Source organism: Phacochoerus africanus, chromosome 5, assembly GCF_016906955.1.
Source record: "Phacochoerus africanus isolate WHEZ1 chromosome 5, ROS_Pafr_v1, whole genome shotgun sequence".
In the NCBI taxonomy this organism is placed as follows: domain Eukaryota; kingdom Metazoa; phylum Chordata; class Mammalia; order Artiodactyla; family Suidae; genus Phacochoerus; species Phacochoerus africanus.
Window position 1 is genome coordinate 789,566 of NC_062548.1, and position 25,646 is coordinate 815,211.

Genomic DNA, 25,646 nt, shown 5'->3' on the forward strand with positions numbered 1-25,646 from the left:
CATCCCCCGTCCTCCCCAATCCTCCCCCCCACCCCCAGTCCTCTCCAGAACTCCTGCCTCCCCAACCTGAGCCTCTCCTGCCATGCCCTGCGTGAGGCGTTGCTGGTCCTACACCCACCCCTGCCCATCTCCCTTTCCTCCCAGCCCCCAGTCCCAGGTGAGGGGACGGGCTGGGCTGTCACCTGAGCCCTGGGCCACCTGTGATGCCCTTTCCCCATGGGTATTAATTTGACTCCTCCCAGTGGCCCCAAGAAGTAGGGGCTGCCATTCCTGCCTTCTTGATAAAGAAACAGGCTGAAAGGGGAGGTTACTCAGCCAGGAAAGGGACTCGACCACCATCTTCATTAACTTCCTGTGGCATGTCCCAAGGAGACCCTCCCCTTGGCCCCCTTTTCTCTGTCCAGTCACCAGAGCCACCACCCAGGTTCTAGCCCCACCATCCAGGGAATGGACCCCTATCCCCTGAGGAGCAATGCCCTGGGCTTAGCGGGTCTGGGGAGGAGTAGAAGGACACAAACATGGTTAGAGCCTGGAAATGAATACAAAGGCTTGTTCCTGATTCCAGGTGGAGAAGGCGTTGAAACTAAAAACCAAAGAGTCCACAGAACCTTCTAGAACTTTCAGAGATGAAAAATGTAACTGTGCTGAAATATTGAGCTCTGGCTCCTCACACCCTCCCCCAGTGGCCTGGGGTTTAGCCACACCTAGCTCCTTGTCCTCAGGGCTAGGCCCCATCTTTGTCTTCAAGATACAGGCATGTCCCCTTGACCAGGGTTTTTGCACCCATCTGTCTCACCTGCTGGGCTCAGGCTCAGGATCTTCTCATGGAAATGTCCCTCGTGGACACAAGAGGGTGAGTGTACATGTCCATGAGGGCCTTGGGCTCTGCTCTCAGCGTCCACTATCAGACCTCTGGGGGCCGCAGTGCTGGGCCCCTGGATGCACACTGCCCTCTGCAGGCCGTGGCTGCCTGGCACTGTCTTCTCTGTGGGGCCCTGTCACTACCACTACCGCTGAGGGAGCTTGAGCTCAGAGCCCAGGACCACATGTCCACCAAGAGTGTGTGTGTGTGGGGGGGGTCTGCCTATCCTCCCTGCTCTTGGGTGCATGCGTGTGTGTGCACACATACAGAAAAACAGGTGCATACATGTGCACGTGCACAGTGCTTGTGTACACATGTGCACACACACGGGACTGGGGCCTGATCCCTGCTGGGTTCCCCTCCCCATTTGTCTCCCCTGTGAGCTCCTTCCCCTCCAGCCTCTTTTTAGGGAAATAGAAGTATGTTTGTTCACCCAAGAATCATCATGAGCTTGCATTTTCCACAATGGTTTCCGGTTGGGCCTGCAGACTGACTCCAGGAATGACACCACCACTGGGCCCCCAGGAAGGGCTCTACTCCCAGGTCTCATTCTCTTGGAGCCCACGGGCGGGAAACAAGATGGGGGGGCTGAGGAATTGGTTTCAGGATGTGGTATCTGGCCTCCATTCAGCCAGCTTGTAGGCTCATTGACTCATCTGTGTGCTTGTCATTAAAGTGAGGGCCAGGGCGAGCCAGGCACAGGAGCTCGCCACTTGTTCTTCCACCTCTGCACTACAGGCCCCTGGTATGTCTCCAAACTCTGAGCCTTAGTGTGCCCATCTGTAAAAAGGATCACAACCTTGGGGACCCCTCCTTGCGCCTGGATGTCTCGGGCTGGATGGCACTGCTCAGAGTGCTATTGGCTGGAAATTGCTTTGTGAATTTTCCACTTTGCTGGCAGGTGCAGCTGATGCATGTCCCTCCCTGGGACCCCCTTTGGGTGGAGTGAGCATGGTCACCAGTGCTCAGCAGTGAGGATACAGGTACAACTCTGAGCTGGGTGGGCTGAGCAGAGCCCCACGTGTCTGTGTCCCTCATCCGGGTTCCCCTTGACCTTGTGCAGGGTCCAGAACAAGGGCTGCTATGCACATGCATCACGTTCCCGGCCTCTGGCAGACAGGTGCCTGTTTAAACTGGTTCTCACTGCTGCAAAAACTGACCAGAGGCCACCTTCCTGGCTGGCCAGCCAGACCAGGGGACTAGTCTCTGCATTCGGTCTGGACTCTGAGCCCAGGAGGTGGCAGGGATTCTCACTCGAGGTCAGCAGACCCCTGAGGCCCAGCCCAGCATGTCCTGTCCACAGTGCAGCCCCTCCACCCATCATGAGCAGGCAAGGCCCTGATTCTAGGGCCACACCTGTGGCATATGGAGGTTTCCAGGCTAGGGGTCTAATCGGAGCTGTAGCCGCTGGCCTACACCACAGCCACAGCAACGCTGATTCCTCCGAGCTGCGTGTGTGACTTACACCACAGCTCATGGCAATGCCAGATCCTTAACGCACTGAGCGAGGCCAGGGATCAAACCTGCAACCTCATGGTTCCTAGTCGGATTCGTTAACCACCGAGCCACAAAGGGAACTCCTGCCTGGGGTATTTTTGATGTTTGTCCTGCTCTCTGACAGCCACATCTGGGTAAAAGTGACACATGCCCAGGTAAAGGTGATAGACAACTGACTCCAGATGACAGAGCTACCTGGGTGAAAGTGAATGAGGCCACTGTGTGAAGGGTGCAGGCAGAGCCAGATAAGCCAGTGCCTTGAGCTAAGCCATCCTACCTCCTGAAATAAATTTTAAGAAGCCACCCAGTCTGTGGTCCTTTGTTATAGCAGTCTGGAAGTCAGTACCTTTAAGGGAATGTCCCGGACATAAGGCAGGCCCAGCAAGCCTATGGTGGGGAGGCCCTGGTTCTGTCCCCTACTTGAGACCTGTGCGGCCCTGTGGCAGGGTTCCATCTCCTGAGTGAAGGACAGTCAGTGATGGGCACTGATTCCCTTGGCTCGAGGTGGGCCATTTCTTGTGACTGCCAACTCTCGCGTTCCATCCGTGACCCACTGGAGCCTCGCCCTTGGGGGTCCAGAGCAGCCCTCAAGCCCAGGCTGTTCTTGGACCCCTCCCTGGATCTCAGCCTTAATGGCCCCTTCCCTGACTGTGCCTGGATGCCATGCCTGTAGCTGAAGTCTTCTACAACAGCCCAGACCACCAGCCAAGCCCCTGTCTGCTGCTGGGTGGGCACATCCTAGGCACTGCACCTCGCCGCAGGAGGCCCCACCCTGCCAACCCCCTGGTCAATCAGTAACCATGACCTAGAATGAGTTAAGTCCATCAGGGCAAGAAGGACCCAGAGGCCACAGTCTCCCCTGCTAGCTGGCTCGCTGGGCACTCAGGCCCTCACCTCCATACTGCTCATGATCCATGCTTTTTTTCTTTTTGTCTTTTTTTTTTTTTTTTTTTTTTTGTCTTTTGAGAGCTGCACCTGAGGCTCATGGAGGTTCCCAGGCTAGGGGTCAAATTGGAGCTGTAGCCGCTGGCCTACACCACAGCTCACGGCAACACTGGATCCTTAACCCACTGAACAAGGCCAGGGATTGAAACTGAATCCTCATGGATACTAGTCAGATTCGTTTCCGCTGGGCCACGATGGGAATTCCTCATTATCCACGCTTCTACATCTTTGCACATGCTGTTCCCTCAGTTGGAACACTCTTTACCAACCACCTCACCCCCCATCTACTCCATCTTCAGCTCTTTAATGAAATGCCACTTCTACCAGGAAGGCCCCCCCAGCACTCCAGTAAGAAGAGTAATTCCTCATCCTGGCCCCGACAGTGCTGGGATGATGGTCCCATCTCCAGGCTCCCTGTCGTGGGGAAGAGCTCCAACGTGTGGTGGGGGGGGAAGGATGGGAGGGAGGTGATGGCGGCTGTTCGGGAGAAGTGTGTCTGTGAAGAAGGAGGTGTGAATAGTCGTGGGCCCGTGATAGAGTGAGGGCCTTAGGTGCTCTCACCAGCAGTGACATGGTTACAGGTTGGGGGAGGTAACAGATTGGTGTTTGTGGAGCTGGAAATGCAACTGCATTTTGCACAAGGCAGGGCTCCCCTCTGGGGAGAAGCCACGGGGTCTGGCTCGCGGTGGTGACCCTGCTGGAACCTAGGGTTGTTATTTCTAGTTCCTGCTGGAACTATCCATGGACAGTCTCAAAGAGGACACTGCCCACCCTGTGCCACCCAAAACTCTTCACAAACCCCAGGCCTGACCAACCCCTGGGTCAGGTCCCTGCTGGATGGGCCCTGGGACCCCAATCTTGTAGAGGAGGTGAGGGTTTGGGAGCAGGGGCCCTTCCTTATCGCTGACCAGGGGATAGAGGGGACCTTGATTTTATCCCACCTGGAGGCAGAATTGCCACACACAGATCTGGCAGTTTAGTTTGCTTAGTTTCCCCCAAAATAAATTCTTGAGAGAAAGGGAAGAAAAAAAAAATTTTTTTTTTTTGCTTTTTATAAACTCCAAAAAATGTTTAAAAAAAAAAAAATCAGAGAGCTGCCATCGTGGCTCAGGAGCATTGAACCCGACTAGTATGCATGAGGACCTGGGTTTGATCCCTGACCTCGATCAGTGGGTTAAGGATCCATTGTTGCTGTGAGCCATGGTCTAGTTTGTAGATGAGGCTTGGATCCGATGTTGCTGTGGCTGTGGTGTAGGCTGGCAGCTGAAGCTCCAACTCGAGCCCTAGCCTGGGAACTTCCATATGCCGCAGGTGTAGCCCCCAAAAATAAATAAATAAAAATTAAAAATTCTAGTCTTTTTTTTTTGTTTTGGCTGCATCCACAGCATGCAGAAGTTCCCTGGGCCAGGGACCAAACCTGTGCCACAGCAGTGACAACACTGGATCCTTAACATGCTGCACCACCAGGGAACTCCATCAACTCCCTGCTTTTTGTTTGCTTGTTTGTTTGTTTTTTGGTGTTTTTTTTTTTTTTTTTTTTGCTTTTTAGGACCACACATGCAGCATATGGAGGTGCCCAGGCTAGGAGTTGAATCAGAGCTGCAGCTGCTGGCCTACACCACAGCCACAGCAACACAGGATCCGAGCCATGTCTGTAACCTACACCATAGCTCATGGCAATGCTGGATCTTTAACCCTCTGAGCCAGGCCAGGGATTGAATCCGTAACCTCATGGTTTCTAGTTGGATTTGTTTCCACTGTGCCACGATGGGAACTCCACAACTCCCTGATTTTTAAAAGTAATGCATTGAGAAAGGAGGACTTCAATTCAGTCAAAGGCAGATGGACAAGAAGGCACCGGAGAGAAAGGAAGGAGTTGGGTAGGGGGTGTGGCAGGTGTGGGAAGCAGGATGGATCCGGTCCTGCAGCAAAAGCCCACCTTCTCAGTCCTCTGGCCCCCTCCCACCCCGGCCTGCTTTCCTCAGAGCCCCCCACTCACCCTGTCCTTCCTCCACTCAGGTCAAGTGGGTCTGGGCCTTAAAGGGCAGACAGTGGACATGGGGGCCGGGTGGCAGGAGAGCCTGCAGAATGAATCAGATCTAGAATACACCAAGGTTGAAGGTATCCTCGGACCCACTTAGGACACCTGAGAGATGAGGAGACGCCATCAAAAGTTCCCAGGAGAGACAGAGGGGTCCTGTCTGGGCTTCCACTGGCACAGAGCTAGTTCCTCATCTGGCGACTCTGCCGGGGTGTCCTGGAGTTAACTCATGCATCCCTACCCCCATCTGTCTATCATCTTTCTGTCTGTCTATCATATACCCATCTACCACCTATCATCTATCATCCATCACCTGTGAATCATGTCATCCATCCATCAGCCATCATCTCTTTGATGATAAGAAGGTTAAGCACACAGTCCTCCCATCTCACTCAGCCACCCTCGATTCCAAGCTCTGCATGACTGCCCCTCCCTGACACTGACCACCCTGCACCCTCAAGGCCCAGCCCAAGTCTCAAGTCCCAGCTCAACTCTCAAGTTGTAGCTCACACGGCCTCCGGGCTCATGCACTACAGGCCGTCCCTCCACAGGGCTCCCTCTGGGTCCTGGAGCATCAGCCTTGAGAGCCCCTCCCCTGAAGACTTCACTCTGGGAGTGTCCCTCTGCGGAGTCCCCCAATCTGGCACATTTCCTTACCTCTTAGTCCTTGAGCCCCTCACCAACTCTCAGGGTTTCTGCCATCCCAGGGAGGGCAGAGCGGAGTCCCCAGGTGGGGCAGCTGCCCAGCAGGACAGAGGGGGTCGTCAGCAGGCAGTGGATGTGTTAGGGTCTCAGAGGACTTGCTGAGGGTTGTCATACCTGCTTGGGGCCTGGCTTGGCCCTGACCAGCTCTCTGGGCCTCGGTTTTCTGTCCATCCCTATGTCACATGTGCAGGGCTCAGGACTCGTGGAGGAGCAAATGGGTCTACAGTGGGTGTTTACTAAGCACTGACTATATGCCAGACCCAGTGGTGGGGTCATGGCTGTGGGTGGTGGCCTCCGATGGGAAAGCCACATCAGACCAGATAGAAGTGCAGGCATGAATAAGGGGGCTACCTCCTCCCCCAGCTTGGGCAGAGCCCCCTTAGCCATCTTGGGAGACAGTGGGCAGGACCCTCCTTCTCAGGAGCCAACCCCAGTCTTGAGCCAGGCAGTGCAGGGATGGGAAGGGCTCAGATACAGGCCCCAGGGGGACACTGTGGACCATGATGCTAGCCCATGTCACCAAAGGCAGAGTAAACCCAAAGGGCTCCACCATGACAGTGACCAGCAGAGGTGGTCAGGAGGGCCTCTGGGGAGGACCTCAGGGCAGAGCACTAACCCCGGAGAGTAGCAGCATGTTGCCAAGGTCCTGAGATAGAAATGTATCTGAGTGAGGTCAGGGGGCCAGAACTGTTGAGACATGAGCCTGAGTGCTGGTGGGTGGGGAGGTGGGGGGCTGTCATGTCTACCTGTGAGGAGGGAACTGGGACACTGGCTATAGAGGGCCAGGATGCCCAGGCCCACCCTCTGTCATGCCCTGTCCCCACTGCTCCTCACATCTGTGGAGGCCAGCCTGGCTTGGTGACATGGGATCCAGTCCAGTCATTTGGGACTTACCCTCTCCCTCGATGTCTGGATGAACTTCCTGTCCTGGCTGAAGGAGGAACTAGATCTGTCAGCCACATCTGCGGTGCACACAGGCTGGCATCTCTCTGGTGTGGCTGTAGCCAGCCCACACTGCAGGCCACAGGCTATTCCAGACACCCCAGGGATGCAGTGCTGGGCAGCATCCACTTGTGCCAGGCCTGGGCAGGGCTGGACCTGGGGGCGTGGGCCCAGCCACCATCCTGGACACACCATGAGGGCAGTTGGTGGGGGAGGGAGGGCAGGTCAAAGCCAGGACCCTGACCTCTGCTTCTTCCTGGCAAAAACAAGACAGTGTGAGTTCCTGTTGTGGCTCAGAGGGTTAAGAACCCGCCTAATATCCATGAGGATGCACATTCAATCCCTGGTCCCACTCAGTGGGTTAAAGAAGGATCCAACAATGCTGTGAGCTGTGGTGTAAGTCACAGACGCAGCTCAGATCCTGGGTTACTGTGGCTGTGGCGTAGGCCAGCAGCTGTAGTTCCAATTTGACCCCAAGCCGGTGAACTTCTATATGCTGCACCTGTGGCACAAAAAAAAAAAAAAAGAAAAAGAAAGAAAAAAAAATGCAAGCGTGAAGGTAAGATGTGCTCGTGCTCACAGTGACCAGGCCAAGTGGTCTTCTGTACTACTTGCTCCCAGGGCCTGGCCTCCTGCACAGCTCTGTGCCTGCCCCATTCTGGCCAGGGTGGCCCTGTGCTCACTGTCTCCTCTGGGAACAGTGTTGGAGACACTAAACAGCTGAACTCTGCAGAAGGCAAGTATCTGCTGACACAGAGTTCTAAAGTAGAGGGTATCCTTCAAAGACATTATGCATAAACTATGCTATTCTATAAGCAACTGCCCTATGCCCTAGAGGTATGTACCAGTGCTAATAGCTTCCTTTATTATTCACTAAGAGGTTGCTTTGTCATTGCCTATGCCTGCTCCTGCCCACTAATCTGCATACAGCAATGGCATCTTCCTTAATAAAAGTCCTGTGGTTTAAAGCCCAGGGCCTTTGTTCCTCAGAGCAGAGTGCCTCCTGGTCCCCCACTTTCTAGATGTAAAAGAGTCTTGTGTGTTTTGTTATGCCCCGCTGTCCTTCTTCCAGGATTCCCCGTTGCCCTGCAGCTCTGGACGCAGCAGAACACGTGTCTATCCACTGTCCACCTGCTGGTCTTGCCTCTTCATGGGTCTTGTCCCCTGTGTGGATCATCTTTAAAAACATCCTTTACAGGACATTTAGATTCTCAGAAGAGCAGAGAGCTGGCACATGTCTCCAGCTCTGCATCACCAGCACTTTCAATCCTGTTTCAGGTTTTTCTTGGAGTGTTTATTATTTTTAATTTTTGGCTGCACCTGCACACAGCATGTAGAAATTCCCAGGCCAGGGATGGAACTCTTACCAGGGCAGTGACACAAGCTACTGCAATGGCAATGCTGGATCCTTAACCTACTGTGCCACAAGAGAACTCTAGGAGTGTTTATTTATTTATTTATTTTTTCTGGCCATGGCATATGGAGTTCCTGGCCAGGATCAGATCCAAGCCACAATTGCCACCTAAGTTGCAACTGTGGCAACACCAGATCCTTAACTCACTGTGCTGGGCAGGGGATCAAACCCGAAACCCAGCACTCCCAAGACACTGCCGATCCTGTTGTGCCACAGCGGGAACTCCCTGGAGTGTTTGTTTATTTTTGTCTTTTTAGGGACACATCCACAGCATATGGAGATTCCTAGGTTAGGGGTCGAATCAGAGTGTAGCCGTTGACCTAGGCCACAGCCACAGCAACGCCAGATCCAAGCCACATCTGCGACCTGCACCGCAGCTCGTGCAACACCAGATCCTTAACCCATTGAGTGAGGCCAGGAATTGAATCTACATCCCTATGGATACTAATCAGATTTGTTTCCACTGAGCCACGACAGGATCTCCAGGAGTGTTTATTTTATTTTATTTTATTTTATTTATTTTTGTCTTTTTGCCATTTCTTGGGCCACTCCCGCGGCATATGGAGGTTCCCAGGCTAGGGGTTGAATCAGAGCCGTAGCCACCGGCCTACACCAAAGCCACAGCAACGCAGGATCCAAGCTGCGTCTGTGACCTACACCACAGCTCATGGCCATGCCGGATCGTTAACCCACTGAGCAAGGCCAGGGATCGAACCCGCAACCTCAAGGTTCCTAGTCCGATTCATTAACCACTGAGCCACAATGAGACCTCCAGGAGTGTTTGTTTTAAAGCAAAGCCTAGAATTAGATCATCCTAACCCATAAGCATTCCTGTTTATCGATCACTGTACATGCAGAGCCAACCTTTCAGCCCTACAGACGGGTCTGTGGGGTCACCTGAATGTCTTGAGGGAACAGGGTGTTGGAGCTGCCCCAGGCTCAGAAAGGGAAGGACAAGAGAAATGATGGGGAGGAGCCTTGGAGCTCCTGGGGGATGCATCCCCACCTCCCCAGCTGCGTGAAGGAGGGGGTTCCCAGGCACCTCACCTGGAGAGGACCACGTAAGAGCATTGCTGCTTCAAGGAGCTGAGGGAGTGGGCCAGCGCAGGTCAGAGTCACAAGGGACAGAAAGAGAGGGCTCAGGCCCTAGAAGCCACAGGGTGGACTGAGGGAGCTGGGGGTCCCAGCCTTGCAAGATGTGGCCCTGTGGCCCCCTAGGGGCAGTGCCTGGCCCTTGTTGTGTCTCTCCAGGGTTGAGGCTTGCTTGGCCCTGGCCCCACCCTCCTTGGCCTGACAGCAGCGCCCAGCACCACGGCAAGGTGGGCCAGGACTATGGGTACAGAGGGGAGATGTGTGGGCATGCAAACTACAGGAAACCTGAGAGTGCTGGAACTTTCCACGAGGGGCTGATCAGGGGTCACCAGGCTGAGGGCCCTGAGGATACATGGAGATGATGTCTGGAAATACCAACAGAAGCTGCTCCCTCCAAAAGTCACATGTGTGGCAGGAGGGAGAAAGGAGGCCCACATAGCTGGGGCTCTGAGGGGCACGGTGCAGAGTGCAGACCTGGGAGAGGAGGATGGAGCTGGGAGCCACATGACAAGAAGCATCAGCTTTATTGGTCCTTTGTACTTAGAAAAGTAGGGGCTCAGACCCCCAAAGAGAGACTAGGACCCTGCCTAGTTACTGCTGGTAGAAAGCATGAGGCCTGAGTCAGTGGCCATGGTGGGGGGCCCACAGCGTCACTGATGATCTACTGTCCTGGGTCAGGAAGTGCAGAAGTCACGGGTCACTCAGGGTGGGCAGCATAGAAGGCCAGGATGCTGCTGCGATGGCAGAAGGCAGGCATCTCCTCATCCCTCCAGAAGTGTCCTGCGATGGCCCCAGCTCCCTGACTCCCATCCTTGGGCTTGCTGCATGTCCACAGCAGCCCCTTGCCTGGGGGCTGTCCAGTTCTGTCTTCTGGGCCTTGCCACCTCACATTCCAGGAGGACAATCAGCCAAGGACAGAGCAGGCCCTGCGCTGGCCAGAGTGGCCTGACTGCATGTGGCTTGAACAGATGCAGTCCAGTGGGGCCAGCCTGGGCTCTGGCGGTTGGGGGAATGCCGCACATAGCAGGTTGGCCTCGAGGGCAAGGCACAATCCAGGGGCATCTGCAAAGAAGGGAGAGGAGGCCTGAGGGTGCCAAGGCCAGAGGGGCCTCTAGTCCTGTCCTGGTGGCCCTGCCCTCCATGTTCTGTCTGGCAACCGGCCCACAAGCATTGGAGCCACTCCGACTCCAGATTCAGACAGCCCACCTCTGACCTGGGAGACAGTCAGGATTTGGAGGCCTGGCCCTAGCACACTGTGACAGGGGGCCTCTAAGAGCACAGGCCGTGGGTGGACGTGTGTCAGGGGGCCCATCAGATCTCCCCACCCAGCTGATATGTGGGAGAGTCAGGACTGTGTTTGGGACACATAGCGGGTGATTAATAAATGGCCGAGTCACTGTGCCATGAGTGAGGGAGCAGGCTGGCATGCAGAAGGTTCCATGTGGGAAAGACTTATGAAACTGGGGCCAGCAGCTAGGCAGTGACTGGGACGGCAGGTGGGGCCAATAGCAATGGTATGGATGCTCCCCACGGGGCCACACAAAGGCCCTGCTCCCAGCACCCTGCCTCATTGTCCACTGGTCAATCTGGAAGGTCTTCTCCTAGGCCCCTGACATGTAAGTGCTTGTTGAACAGGGAGAGCCTCCTACCTACTCTGCTGTGCTAGCGGATGGACAGTTGTTTGTGGCACCCGCCTCTCCTATGAGGCAGGCTGAGGACCTCTGGGCCCAAGGCCATGTGGACCTGGGAGGTGCAGCCCTGGTGAGGGCTCCAGATGCTGGACACATGACAGACCCGCTGACCCTCCGAATCTGCCCTCATGACAAGCAGGGTTGCCTGTCTGAGCCCTACAGGCTCTTTTGTCTTTTGGTTTGTTTGGGTTTTTTGGGTTTTTTTTTTTAGGCCACACCTGCAGCATACAGAAGTTTCTAGGCTAGGGGTCAAATCGGAGCTGCAAATGCCAGCCTACACCATAGCCACAGTAACGCCAGATCTGAGCCACGTCTGTGATCTACACCATAGCTCATGGCAATGCCGGATCCTTAACCCACTGAGCGAGGCCAGGGATCAAACCAGCATCCTCATGGATACTAGTTGGGCTCGTTACTGCTGAGCCACAACGGGGACTCCCATTAGGGGCTTGTTGAGTGTGTTACAAGGTTCACTAGGCCTCTTTGCAGCTCCTGCTCCCACAGAGGGAAGACTCTGGCAGGCACTATGTCTCTGAGCAAGGACTGAGAGCTGAGTGGGGTGTGGGGGTGCCCACGGCCAGGTGAACCCACCCCGCAAGGCCTGGGAGAGGCCAGGCACAGCCACAGGGCTCTGCACCAAAGGCCTCAAGTCCCGACAATGGGTCAGCAGCCCAGTGGGGTAAGGGGTGGGCTGGTGGTGGAGCCACCTGTCTCACCTGAGCTCCTACTGCCGGGGCGCCACATCCATCATGGGCTTCTGGACGCCGAAGGCAGTGATGAAGATGTTGACCACGACGATGATGAAAACCAGGCCGGTGGCCAGATTGTTGAGGAAGTCCAGCTTGGCATGCTTGGCAGGGTTGTTGAGGTCGTACCTGACTGTGGGTGAGAGGGAGCAGACAGTGCCCAGGGATGTGCGACACTGCAGGGCCCTCTTCTGTCCCCCAGAGGGAGACCTGTCTGCTTTAATACACCATGGACAAGGGACCCTGGCCTGAGCTGTCCACCGTCTGTGGCCTGAGCGCTGCAGCCCCCGCTTGCTCCATGAGCAGAAGCTCAGAGGATCCCGGCGCCTGGTCATGACATGGAAAGCGTGGAGGCCCAGGCATCAATGTTAAGGCACAATGTGCTGAACATGCACAGGAAAGCACCTTTCTGAGCACCAGTGCGTGGTAATCCAGCCATCCTCACGCCTACCCCAGGCCATCCTTATGCTGACTTTACAGGTAAGGAAACAGAGGCCCAAGAGGTCATGTGACCTGCCTGATGTTACACAGCCAGGCAGAGGTGGACCTGAGTCCAAAGTTCTTGCTGCTCCCAGTCTTGCCTCTCACCTGGGGGGCAGGACTACCATCTAGTCCCTATAGACCATGGTAAGGACTAGAGGGTATACAGTAGGTGCCCAATGTGTGCCAACTCTTAGTATGATTATGACATTTTCCTTCATCCTCAGCCCAGGTGAGTGGAAGGCTAGACATGGGGTGGGGTGCTCTCTGGGTACCACAGTGGGAACTCCATTTTGGTTTGGATTGGGTGGTTTTTCTGGTGGTGTGCCCAGTATGTGAAAGTTCCTGCGCCAGGGATTGAACCTGCACCACAGCAGTGAACCAAACTGCTATAGTGAAAAAGCCAGATCCTTAACCTGCTGCACCACAAGGGAACTCTGCTGGAGCTAAATTTTGGACCATGTGGCCTAATGATGACAGGTGGGGCTCCCATGTAGCTCGACAAGGGCCTGAAGACCCACTCAGGGCGTTACCATCAGGTAAGTGACCCACCCCAGGGGTTGCACAGGGAAAATCAGCTGACGGTGGGGCAGGGGTGTCCCAGGCCCTCCCACCGCTGGGCCTCCTGCCCAGGCACATACCAAGGAAGATGAGCAGCACGCCCACGCCAACCTGCAGCACGAGCGAGATGGAGATGAGGACCACCAGGGGGATGAAGAAGGCGAAGCTGGGGCCCTGCTCGATGACGGCCTTCAGCTGGGAGGCATTGGCCATCAGCAGTGCGATGTCCAGCATGCTCTCAGCCGCGCTCTTCTTATTGGCATAATGGTTCATGTTGATGGGGCGGTTCCTGCCCCAGCGGGGTGGCTGTAGGGAAGGGGGTGGTCAGCTTGGGCTCTGCAGCAGGGGGCTGCATGCCTGGGCCCACCCTAGTGTCCCCCCCCATCCTTTGAGCTTAGTCTCCTTCCCAGGTACTGGCAGGGATGTGGGGTTCATGGGGTCAGCAGATGAGGGCCCAGATGAGGGCTCAAAAGGGAGGTGCTTAGTGAGAGAACAAGCGGCCAGGGAAGGCAGTGCAGCCCCTGTAAGACCCACCCTAGGAATCAAGTCCTGGAAGAGAAAGGAAACAAACACAACCTCAGTACACACTCTGGTTTTAGACTGGAAAATGTGACATGGGTGGGGCTGGCTGGCAGCCCTGCCAAGGTGCCCCAGCTGCTCTGGCCTCCAGGAGGTGACTGGTGCCAGGGCAGGAAGTGACACGCCAGCAGCTGGATCCCAGATTCCTGCACAATCACTCAGACACAAAACAAACCCTCCTGGGACTGCTGATCCACCCAGGCCACCTCCCAGCTGTGCAGGCACATCAGGCATGCAATAGATGCCTCGGCACCCTACACTGCATCCTACCCTGTGTCTCCCTTTCATTTTGTTTCATTTTTGTTTTCATTTTTTGGCCACCCTGCAGCATATGGAGTTCTTGAGCCAGAGATCAGACCCAAGCCACAACTGCGACCTATATGCCGCATCCTTTAATCCATGGTGGCAGGCTGGGGATCAAACTTGCGTCCCTGCAGAGATTCCACTGATCCCATTTCATCACTGTGGGAACTCCTTAGCTTCTTCCTTAATTTTTTTTCTTTTTAGGGCTGCACCCATGCACATGGAAGTTCCCAGGCTATGGGTCGAATCAGAGCTGCATCTGCTGGCCTTCGCCACAGCCACAGCAACATGGGACCCAAGCTGCATCTGTGACCTACACCACAGCTCACCACACCATCCAGCAATGCTGGATCCTTAACCCACTGAGTGAGGCCAGGGATTGAACCAGCGTCCTCACCGATACTAGTTGGGTTCATTACTGCTGAGCCACAACAGGAACTACTTCCTTAATTTTTATTAAAATTTTTAAACCTGGAGTTCCTGTCGTGGCTCAGTGGTTAACGAATCCGACTAGGAACCATGAGGTTGCGCCTTGCTCAGTGGGTTAAGGATCCGGTGTGGCCGTGAGCTGTGGTGTAGGTTGCAGGCTCGGCTCGGATCCCGCCTTGCTGTGGCTCTGGTGCAGGCCAGCGGCTATAGCTCCGATTAGACCCCTAGCCTGGGAATCTCCATATGCCGCAGGAGCTGCCCTAGAAAAGTAAAAAAGACAAAATAAAATAAGATTTTTAAACCAGTTTACTGAGATGTGATTAGTGCACAAAAAAACTATACGTAATAAAGTGTGAACAACTTGAAGAGTTTGGAGCTAAGTGTGCACCAGGACACCATGACTGCATCCAGGCCATCGCACATCCAATCCCCTCCAGAGTCTCCTCCTGTGGCCTAGATATTAGCGTGATAAGAACCCACGAGGTCACCCTCACAAAGCCATGCTGGTCACAACACGTAGCACGGCAGATCTCTAGGACTCATTGCGCCTTCACACTCAGGCTGATAAAACAGGAACACAAGTCTGGATACCTTCTCCCTCACTTCTGCCTGAGAACATCTCCAGGTCTCAAGGGCAGGGTCCCTGTCACTCTCAAGTACTCTCCGCGGCCCGAGGCCCCACCCAGAGCTGACTTTCCCGGCACAGGCGAAGACTGCGCAGACTTGGGTAGGGTGGGCAGAACTTTTCCTGCCTGCCTCAAGGCTGGAATCCAGGCCACGAAGACCCCTCCTGGGCCTGGAGTGTGCCTCTCTGGGTGGCTGTTTCAATTGAAGGCAGCTTTAAGCTTCTAGGCCATGTCTTTCCAGTCAGCCTGTCCCCTGCTCCTCAAGCTCTCCCCCTGGCTGGGTGCCTCCTCAACCTTCTAGGGCAAGCCTGTATCCCTCTGCCCTGGCCACTCATCCACAGCCCTCCCTGAGACACCAGGCCTCCCGGAGCCACTTAAGGAGATCTTATTTCCAGACTCATGAAAGATGCAGGGATCGGAGGTAGGGGTTCTGGGGAGGGCGAGCCGCTACTTTCTGCAGCTGGAGACACTTCACCACAGAAATCAGAGAACTACAGACGGCAAGGGTCTTCATTTTCACATTTTCTCTTGTTCCAGTTCCGTTTAATCTAAAATAACATGCTCAGAAGGGAGCATATGAATGAAAGCGGCTCTGCTATCTGCCCTGCTTTCCCTCAGTGGCCACTGTTCTTAAGTAGCAAATCCACTTGGTTGAAACTTCTAGACCCAAGAGCCCCAGGGAAAGCCTCATCCATCAGACCCAGGGCCCTGGCCCCGCTCTCTGGGAAAATCCCGTGTACAGCATGCTGGCTCCTCTTTCTTTCTCCGGATGGGGTCTCCTCTCTGCCTCTCCATGCCAGGCCTGTAGCTGCACTCATGGCTGGCTGGACCTCCCCCAGACCCTGAACGGCCAGGGCTCAGCACTCGCCCCAAGCTCTGTGCCCCCTCTCAAAAGTACCCAGGAGGAGTTCCCACTGTGTCTCAGTGGGTTCTGAATCAGACGAGCATCCATGAGGATTCGAGTTCAACCCCTGGCCCCGCTCAGTGGGTTAAGGATCCAGCATAGCTGTGAGCTGTGGTGTAGGCCACAGATGCAGCTCAGATCCCAAGCTGCTGTTGCTGTGGCATAGGTCAGCAGTTGCAGCTCCAATTTGACCTCTAGCCTGCAAACTTCCATATGATGCGGCCCTAAGAAGCCAAAAAAAAAAAAAAAAAAAGTGCCCAGGCTGCTCCCAGCTCTGTTTTTGCAAAGTGGCCAGTTTATTGTGTTCCATCACCTCGTACCCCTCTGGGTGCGGGCATCCTAGAGGCACTGGCCCACTGGCCATGTGTCCCTAAGGTTCATATACCAGAAGGGCCAAAATGTCTTCCTTCAAGGCCCCCCACCATTTTCTTCCGAGTCCCCAATCCTGGAGAAAAAGCCAGGTGCAGACCTTGCACCTGGGGGAAGGGGAACCATATACAGATATATACATGAGCATAAACACATGCATATACACACCACATACACAGATACCTAATACACATTACACACATACACACATGCACACTTATGAGCACACATGCAGACACAGATACACACACGTACACACATGTATAAAATACATATCCATACATATTTATGCATTAGCAAATATACACACACACACATAAGTACACACCTAGGCTAGGTGAAGGTTTCTGGTCAGCAGGGAGAATTCCTCTTTTTTTTTTCTTTAATGGCCGCTCCCACGGTATATGGAGGTTCCCAGGCTAGGGGTTGAATTGGAGATGTAGCCACTGGCCTATACCACAGCCACAGCAACACAGGATCCGAGCTGCGTCTGCAACCTACACCACAGCTCACAGCAATGCCGGATCCTTAATCCACTGAGCGAGGCCAGGGATCGAAGGCGTGTCCTCATGGTTCCTAGTCGGATTTGTTTCTGATGAGCCACGATGGGAACTCCTATTCTGAGCTTTCTTGAGCTATTTTATGCCCAGACAGCCACATACACATTCAAATACATGACATACCATCAGCAGCACTGTCCCCAGCACAGGGAGCCTGTGCTCTGCTGTCCCCCATCTTGGGTGCCCAGGGCCCAGCCCATCATCTTATTCTCCCTTAAGCTGAGTACCTTCCTCCAAAAAGTACCCACATCCTCACACCCACTTATTGCTGATAGACTGAGGCTGTGTAGGGAGAGACCTTGTTCAAAGCCAACAGCAAGAAAGGGTTGTAATGGGACTTGAACCCAGGTCCCAGGGCTCAAAAGCCCTTCCAGCTGATACCACAGTCCCCTCGGGTCTTGCAGAGGAGGCCATGCTGTGGGGCTGAGTGCTCAGAGGTCCCAGGCCCTTGGCTCTAGCTGCATATCCTCAAGACAGCTAGCCCCCTCTGGGGCTCAGTCTCCCATGTGTGCAACAGGACCACAGAGCAAGCATGCCCAGAGGTTCTGAGAGGATCAAGCCACTGTCTCAGGGCCATGGGAGCAAGCAAGGGCCTCAGCCTATGTGTCCCTCCTGGTTTAAGGTGCTTCCTGCTCACACAGCTATCTGCTTCCTGTTCAACCTGTGCAGCAATAAGAAGCACTAGCCACTCTGCACACAATGAGGCTGGTTGGGGCATGGTTCTTGTTGAACCCCAACTCATCACAGCCTGGCAATATGATCTTGATAACACACTCCCTTTCACTGGGCCACAGTTTCCCTCAGTGTGAGCCTCAGGCCACAGTCTGGGCAGCTCTACCACCCACCAAGTACCCCCACTAATGGTGAGAAAGAGCATTGTTCTCCCATTCTATAGAGTGGGAGACTAAGGCTCAGGGGGCTCGCTCAGGGCCATCATGAGGGAGGGGCAGGTGAGAATTTGAATGCAGCCTGTCCACCTCAAAGCCAGGGCTGCCCAGGACATGGCACAGCCTCATGTTCACTCTGAGGAAGGGGCCCAGGAGGTTTTGTGGGGAAGGGCCTTGGGTGAGGAGGGGGCTGCAGGGATGATCTGCTTCTCCCATTCCTGACCTCAGTGCCCCAGACATTCTGCAGAGGGTCTCTGAGCTATGGGAGCAACTCCGGGCCCCAGAGGTGACCATAGCACAGGTGAGTCCCACGGAGGCTGCTGACTGGAGAAGTCCATCCGGGTCACAGTGGGGCCCCTCTGGGCCTGGACAGGCTACCTGATCTCCCAGTGGCCAGGAGACCCTCCTGGGACCCTCCCACCAGGACCTGGCCCCATGACTGGGGCAGTGCAGGGAACAAACACATTGTTTACTATGTCCCTGGGACCAGGAGGACTTCCAGAAAACCTCAGTGGTATTATGGGAATGGGGTGGGCTCGAGGGTGCCAGATTTTTTTCTCCTACAAGCCAGGAAGGAGGCTGTGGGGAGGGAGCTGGCTTTGTGCAGGGGTGTCCACAGGGCTGACTCCTTGAGCCCACTTTCTGGGGATAGAAGGCCTCATCCCAGCCATTTCCAGGCAGCTCGTGGGGACCCAGGCCACCTGGCCCAGGGTCACACTGCTGGGCAACCTCAGCTCAGACATGGAGGGGAGTTGGGACAGAAGCAGAATTTGAAGTAGGTCCATGGTACCCAGAGTACCCAGTCCCCGCCGGGCTTGGATGGGAGGAGATCCAGGCAGCCTGTGGTCTCCAGCTGGGCCCAGCAAGTCTGGCACATCCTCAGTTTCCTGCCTGCACACCCCCTGCTCCCCTGGGAGAAGAAGGCAGGGTGCAACCTACAGAACCCCTGCAGGGCCTTGGGGTTTTGGCTCTGGAGTTCCTCCAATCCTGCCTGCCCCTAGTTCTGCCACTGACTCCAAACCCCACGTGCAAGTATGGAACAAGGAGCCTGCATGGGAATTCCTGCCTGCCCTCCCAGAGCCCAATTTCACATCAGCAGAGGGAAACCAAGGCCCCCAACAAATCTATGAGGTTCATCAACGGCACTGGGAGGAGCTGGGGGCAGGGCTTTCATGGGCACCTCCCCTTTATCATCCCCATATCCTGCCACACCACAGACCAGCAGAGTGACTGGTCTGTGCCTCAGTTTCCCCACCTATAAAATGGGCAGGTAGGGACCTGAAGGGGAGTGAATGAAGGGCTCAGAGGCCCAGCAGCTGGTGCGGGGCAGGACTGGACATTCAGTGCTCACTGCTTTGAAAGGGTGCCTCCCCAACGGACTGCACCAATTTGAACTTAATTCCATTTAAAAAGTCCATAGCAAGAGAGAGTACTCGGTCCAGAAACAGGGCTGCATGAGCTGAGTGGGACCCGGGATGCACTGGGGGTCCAGTTCCAGAGGTTGTGACACCACAGCCACTCCTGCACAGGGTCCCTCCTTTGGCTCATTGGGCACCAGTAGATGTGGAGGATCTTGTATCCTCGCCTCTGGCCTGAGCTCTGAGAAACAAGTAGGTTCTGTGGTGGCTTGGGGTGTCCCTTGTCTGACCCACCAGTGCAGGACATGAGCTGCTATTGTGCCAACTGCCTGGGCTCGCCATGAAGGCACATGCCCCAGGCCACAATGGCCCAAGCCTGCACCATCCCCACAATGTCCACACTTGGCTAGCCCTTGGAAATCTCCCACTCCATGTCTAAGTTCCTGGCAGGAAGTCTTCTGGGGGATGGGGTTCCCTGCAGCCACTGGGCTGAGCTGGGCAGTCCCACTTCCTGTGGGCTCAGCACTGGCCAGCGGTTGCCTTTCAGAATGTGGCCTCGGGATCTGCTGGGAGAGCAGAAATGAGGAACAGAGCAAACTTCTTCCAGCAGCTGAGGCCATGCATGCAACCCTCCCTCCCAGGACTGGCTTCTAGGCCCAGATGTGGCCCCAGGAGCCTCATCCCACCTTGTCTCACCACCACCCTGCCCTGATGTGTTCTCAGCTGGTGCTTTTGGTGAGTTTGCTGCAGGGAACTAGGCAGCTACCCCCCAGGCTGAAACACCCTGAGCATGACACAGTCACAGGTCATATTTATTTTCATAGTACAGGTGATGTTTACTAGTCCTTCTGCTGCTAGCCAAAGGTGAGTTGACTTAGCGAAGACTCCAACTCACTCCTGCAGGGCCCCTGAGCAGACTGGCCTTGTGTGGAGGCCGTGGGGACACAGGGCAGGCGGAAGGGACATTTGCCAAGCTCCCCACTGCCCTGGCTCAACAGGGTTCATCTGCACACAGGTTACACATACAACTCTTCCTTGTGCCTGGCTGCACTGGGAGGTGGGTGATTCTGCCCCACTTCACAGAAGAGGAAACTGAGGTTCAGGGATGGTCTGCACTTGCCCAAGGCCACAAGGCAGGGCATCTCGAGACTGATGGGGGCCTGGGCCTCCCTGTCAGTCCTCCTGTGGCCAGGGGCATGCAGAGGACACAGCAGGGACCCAGCCCACACGCCCTGCTGTTGGGGGCTTGTGCTCAAGTGGGGATCTGTCTGAAGATCCTGGAGTTTGCCCCATTTCCCAGCAAGTCTTTCTTCCAAGAAGCCAGGTAACATGCAGGGGGAAGCCACACTAGTTCACAGGGTGGGGGAGGGGGTTCTGCCTGGAGGAAGGTGCTTGCAGAGTATCATCTTTGGGAGAGGGTCTCGTGTGGCAGGCAAGAAGTTTAAGAACACTGTGTGTCGGGTCTCCAGTACCTCACCCACATTAGCCCATTTAGTACTCACCACAAGCCTCTGCAGGAGGCACCACTCTCACACCATTTCACAGATAAGAAACTGAGGCACAGAGTGATGTGCCCAAGAACACACTGAGACAGGTCCTGAGGGTGGGGAGGGAGTGGGGGGGAAGGCAGAGGATGGAAAGCAATGTCGGGTGGGCCTGGGCCCCAGGCAGGGTGAGCAGAGTGACCTTTAGGACTGACCCCCTCCCACCTCCCGCCAGAGCCTCCCTGTCTGTGATTAGAGACCCCCTGGAAGAATGTATCCCATTCATGTAAGCCTCCAAAGCCCGTAAGGTCTGACCTCCCATATTACCTCTTCCCCAGCTCCCATGTGCTTGGTGGTCCAGCCCCCCAGGGACACCCCTGCCTGGGACTCCCTGCCACACATCATGGGGTGGGGGCCATACCTCCACCCCATTCCAGTCCTCCAGGGCTCAGCACCAATGTCCCTCCTGACGGGTAAGCCTTCCTGACCCCACTCCCACCTGCCATTACGACCAGCCCCTGGGAGTCTGTCACTTTGGCTCTGGCTTCCCTATTTGAGCTGGTCTCGGCTCTCAGACCAAGTCTGAGCAGTACACGGTGGCATTGCCTGCAGCTGGTCCCAAAGCCAATGCAGTGATTCCTGAGCACACCCATCCTGCTTGCCAAGGCCAAGATGAGCAGATGAGGCTTGGAGTGAAAGTGCAGCCGAAGGCTGGGAGGTGAGCCGAATCCTTCCCTTTCAAACCAGCATCCCAGCCACCGGGCCATGTGTTACCTGAGGTGCTCTTCCCACTTCCCCAAATGTAGGCAGGGATCATTTGTTCTCCCTTTTCAGATCATGGGTAGGAGACAGAACAGAGAGGTGAAGCAGCCTCCCCAAGGGCACACAGCCCACTGCTCCAAAGTGCTCACCAGCCAGGGCAGGCCACAGGGGTTGGGGTGGGGGAGGCTCTTCTCATTCCCCAGTTTCCTCATCTCCAACCTAGGGACAACCCAGGGGCTGTGAGACGTTAGTGAAGAGCTAGCAAGATAGTTGGGGCCTTGGAAAGGCTCTGCCAAGGATGGAGAAGAGTGGAAAGGATTACCGATGGGGGGCAAGGGGCATCGGGGAGTCCCACTCTGCAGTCTAGGGCCTTGCCTCACATGTTCTCCCCTCACCCCCTAAATGTGGCCTGTGACTGCAACATCATCTAGGACTGGTCACCTACACCTGGGCAGTGCCAGTCTCTGTCTGCCTTAGTCTGGCTTACTTGGCTGAGAGGCCACCATCCCTGCCCCCATCCCCAGGGGGTCAGAAATTGAAAGAATGTCCAAAGTCAACAAGTTACCGGAGGGCAGTATGCAGAACTGCGCCACAGAGGCCTTCGGGAAGCACTGGTCCCAGGCAAAGCCGGTCAGGAACTGATACTCCGGCGCTGCCCTAGCAGTGAGACAGGACCCCAGGGCGGGAGAGTATTAGCTCTAATATGGGACCACTGCCAGGGCCTGCCCCATGCCCACAGCCAGCAGGGCAGGCTCTGGGCAGCCTGAGGATCTGCGGGTGGAGAGAGGAGACGGTACCACAGCGACCACAAGTTCTCCATCAGGGCACGCACAGGACTGTGCAGTCACCGTGGACACCGTGGGTGACGTAACTGTCTGCCCACTGATGGCCAGGGGCCCAGAAGCCGGGATCCTCTCCGCCCAGTCTCGGCGCGCGGTGAACGGGAGGAGATGCAGAGTCGGAAGGCAGTGTGGGAGCCGGGAAGTCAGGGGCCAAGGCAGGAAGGCAGTGCAAGGTGGTGCCCAGGCCCTTCGGCTAAGAAGCTCAGAGTGGACGCTACCCGCCCCCGGCTGCGAATCGCAGCCCCCCAACCCGCCCGCGCCCCTGCTCACATGCCCGGGCGGCAGGATTCCCAGGACAACCGTTGGGCCCCAATCGCGTGGGTAGGGGGCGGGACTCACCCGGCGTGGCGGCCACAGCCACGCTTAGTGCAGCCGCCGCGTAGCAGCCTGTTGGCGCCTCTAGGTGCCTGGAATCCCGAGTGCGGGGCCCAGAGTGGGAGGGCGCGGGCCGAGGTCGAGAAGCGGCGCGGGGTGGGGGGTACTTACCGAGGCGTCCGGAGAGCTGGGCGAGACCGGACGCAGGTCGCCGTTGAGCTCATAGTCTTCGAGGCGTGAGTCCATGGTGCGGCGAATAGAGTAGCCTCACTCCGGGCCTCCGCGCGGCTTCCTTCAGCCGCGGACCCTCTGCTGCGAGCCCGCCCCCGGCCCGCCCCGGAACCGCCTCCTCGGCCAGCCCCGCGGGTGCAGCCTCGCTCACACTCCGCCCCCAGCCGGGGCCTGAAGACCCGGCCAGCGGGACACCGAGGCGTGAGTCCATGGTGCGGCGATAGAGTAGCCTCACTCCGGGCTTCCACTCACCGTGGGGCGCAGGAGCAGGAGACCCCGGCCTGCGTTTCTACTCTCGGAAGCTCCCTACCTCGCCTGTTGGTGGGCAACGGACGTTCCTCCGTGCTCTTGTCACTTTTTGTTTTTATATAATGATTTTTTTTTCTTTTTTTACGTTGTAGCTGGTTTACAGTGTTCTGTCAATTTTCTACTGCACAGCATGGTGACCCATATATGTATACATTCTTTTTTCTGACATTATCATGAACCATCATAGGTGACCAGCAGGAATTGCCCTCCTGTCGCAGCAGAAGCGAATCCGACTAGGAAACATGAAGCTGAGGGTTGGATCCCTGACCTCGCTCAGAGGGTTAAGGATCCGGCGTTGCCATGAGCTGTGGTGTAGGTCGCAGGTGCGGCTCTGATCCCGTGTTGCTGTGGCTGTGGTGTAGGCCGGCAGCTACAGCTCCAATTTGCCCCCTAGCCTGGGAACCTCCATCTGCCGTGGGTGTGGCCCTTAAAGGACAAACAAAAACAACAACAACAAAGTGACCATAGTTCCCAGTGCTACACAGCAGTATCTTGTCACTTTTCATCCTTAAAGCGAGGGAAAATCCTTTCCCAGCTACTTCACTAACTGCCCCGCGCGCCAGTTAGGTAGGGTGTGTTGCCCAGCGAGACTCACCCTGGGGGCCCCGGTAAGGATCTCACCAATACCTCTCCCGCCCCGCAGAAGAAACCTGGGTCAACGAGTTGTCTGGGCCCGACTCACTCTGAGCCTGCGCGCTTTCTCGGCCAGGAAATGGGTGTGTGAAGGCTTCTGACGGGAGCAGAGGGAAGGGGAAGGCAGAGAAGGATCACTGCAGGTTGGGCCCCCTTTGTGCCAGTACCCTCCTCGGCGCTTCATGAAGCAGCCTCTGTGTCTTCAGGCGGGAGGTAGAGCCCCCTTGCTTGGGGCAGCACCCTGTGCCAGAGCCAACTGCTCAACCTAGCCAGAGCGTGTTGGTTCCTCCAGCCCTTGGCTCAGTCGGCCCTTGTTCCCCAGGACCCGGGCCTTTCCCAGAAGCCAGATTGGTGAGGAGGGGACAGGCGTTATCTCCCTCAGAGGGTATGTGTAGGTCCAGGCCCCTGTGTTCTGTCATGTTCTGTCCTGACCCTGGTGCAGCCCTCAGGCCTTGCTGATTTTCACTCTTCCTAGTTGCACCCGCCCCCAGCCCCTCTCAAGGGAGAGCCACCAGCCCCCTCCATCCTTCCAGCCACCTTGGGGAGGTGCAGTGGCCCCTGTCAGAGCTCTGTTTCCTGGCCGCTGTGGGACCCTATGACCCTGAACTGCTATTAGAAGCTGTGTGACCTTAGGCAGGTGGCTTGACCTCCCTGTGAGTCAGCTTCCGCATCTGTGAGGGGGAGGTCCTGCTCTTAGCACAAGGCATTTGACCAAGGCCATGTGGGCATGAATTTAACCCCTCCTTATAAACCTACGATCACAAGGGGTAAGCAGCAGTGCTCAAGGTCAGAAGGTGGTAAGTGACATTGGCCTGGAGCTGGAGGCTCATTCATTCATTCATTCATCCAGTAACCACAGAGCACCTGCTGTATGCCAGGCCCTGTCCTAAGTGCTATGAGCAGATGGGAGATAGCATGGGGCAGCCCTGCATGGGACCAGGTGCATCACCTTTTGTCTTACAGCCCTGGGAAGCTGTAAGACAAAAGGAGACTCCTGGGGAGACTATGGTCCTGTGGACAGTAGACGGATGCTCTCCTGGCAGATGTACCTGCCAGCAGGTAGGCACCTATGGGCGTTGGAACCTAGTGCCTGCCTCACCCTGGGGCCTCCTTGTCCCCCCACCCAGTGTGGAGTTTCTTGCTTTCTTCCTTCCTTTTTTTCTCTTTCTTTCTTCCTTTTTTTCTCTCTTTCTTTCTTCTTACTTCATTCCGACATTCTTCTTTCCGTCCCTTACCTTTCCTTCTCCTTCCTTTCTTTCTCTCTTTCTTCTCTTTCTTCTTTCTTTCTTTCTTTCTTCTTCTTTCTTCTTTCTTTCGTTTTCCCTTCCTTCTCTTCCTTCCTTTCCTTTTCCTTCCTTCCTTCCTTCCTTCCTTCCTTTCTTCCTTTCCTTTTCAGCCACCCCACAGCATATGGAGATGTGGCAGCACCACTTCCTTTAAGACATTGTGCCAAGCAGGGATCAAACCTATGTCCAGGCACTGCCCATCCTCTTGCGCCACAGTGGGAACTCCATAGGGGGGAGTTTTGAAAGTGAAACCAAAGGCATGGAAAATGTAAGTCATCCTTGGGATTTATCAGAAAAAAGACTCTTTCCACTAAACCCTGCTCCAGGCCCTCCTCCTGACCTGTTGGCATGTCCACCCCACTCATGGTGGGGGGTAGGCCTGGGGCCATGGGTTGCCCACACCCCTGACCGAAGCCAGCTGGGCATTTGCCTGCTCTATGACAGCTGGCTGGGTTCCTCTTCTGCTCAGTGAGGTGTTTGGCCTTGATTCCTCAGCACTCTGCCCATCGGTGTGGGCCTGGGGTCTAGGGTCTGTGGGGGCTGCCCTGGGAGCTTGTCCTGCCCATAGCCCTGAGGTCCTGCTGCCCACAGCTCAGACCACCAGGTCCCCACTGTGTAGGTGTGGGCAGGGCCTACCTTGTCAACCATAGAGCACCGTTAAGGATGTCCCAACAAGATGTCACTTCTGCTCACACACAGTCATTCCAATGGAAAAGATGCTTTCAGCCCACTTTGCAGCTGAGGAAACTGAGGCTCACAGAGGTGGCTACTGACTCATTCCTAGTTCACAGGG

At 55.7% G+C, this 25,646-nt stretch overlaps 1 protein-coding gene across 2 annotated transcripts; it reads right to left on the bottom strand.

The window, feature by feature from the left end:
- Window positions 1-5,060: 5,060 nt before the first annotated feature.
- Window positions 5,061-22,722, bottom strand: NINJ1 (ninjurin 1). Of its 2 annotated transcripts, none has more exons than XM_047779319.1 (4): window positions 22,566-22,722; window positions 13,057-13,282; window positions 11,906-12,068; window positions 5,061-7,248 (listed from the first exon to the last, which is right to left on the bottom strand). In XM_047779319.1, exons 1-3 carry the CDS (start codon window positions 22,638-22,640, stop codon window positions 11,914-11,916), a joined length of 456 nt encoding a protein of 151 aa, XP_047635275.1. In that variant the 5' UTR covers window positions 22,641-22,722; the 3' UTR covers window positions 5,061-7,248; window positions 11,906-11,913. The 2 variants fall into 2 exon arrangements, with proteins under 2 accessions (XP_047635275.1, XP_047635274.1); XM_047779318.1 differs by lacking the exon at window positions 5,061-7,248 and adding an exon at window positions 10,004-10,560.
- Between the last annotated feature and the right edge of the window lie 2,924 nt (window positions 22,723-25,646).

Bases quoted from the DNA above. Each gene is read 5' to 3' on its own strand.
- NINJ1 (XM_047779319.1), bottom strand. From the start codon at position 22,640: ATGGACTCACGCCTCGAAGACTATGAGCTCAACGGCGACCTGCGTCCG. The intron at 13,283-22,565 runs GTAAGTACCCCC...CCTTCCCTACAG, and splicing joins CCAGCTCTCCGGACGCCTCG to CCACCCCGCTGGGGCAGGAA. The intron at 12,069-13,056 runs GTATGTGCCTGG...TCTCACCCACAG, and splicing joins CGTGCTGCTCATCTTCCTTG to TCAGGTACGACCTCAACAAC.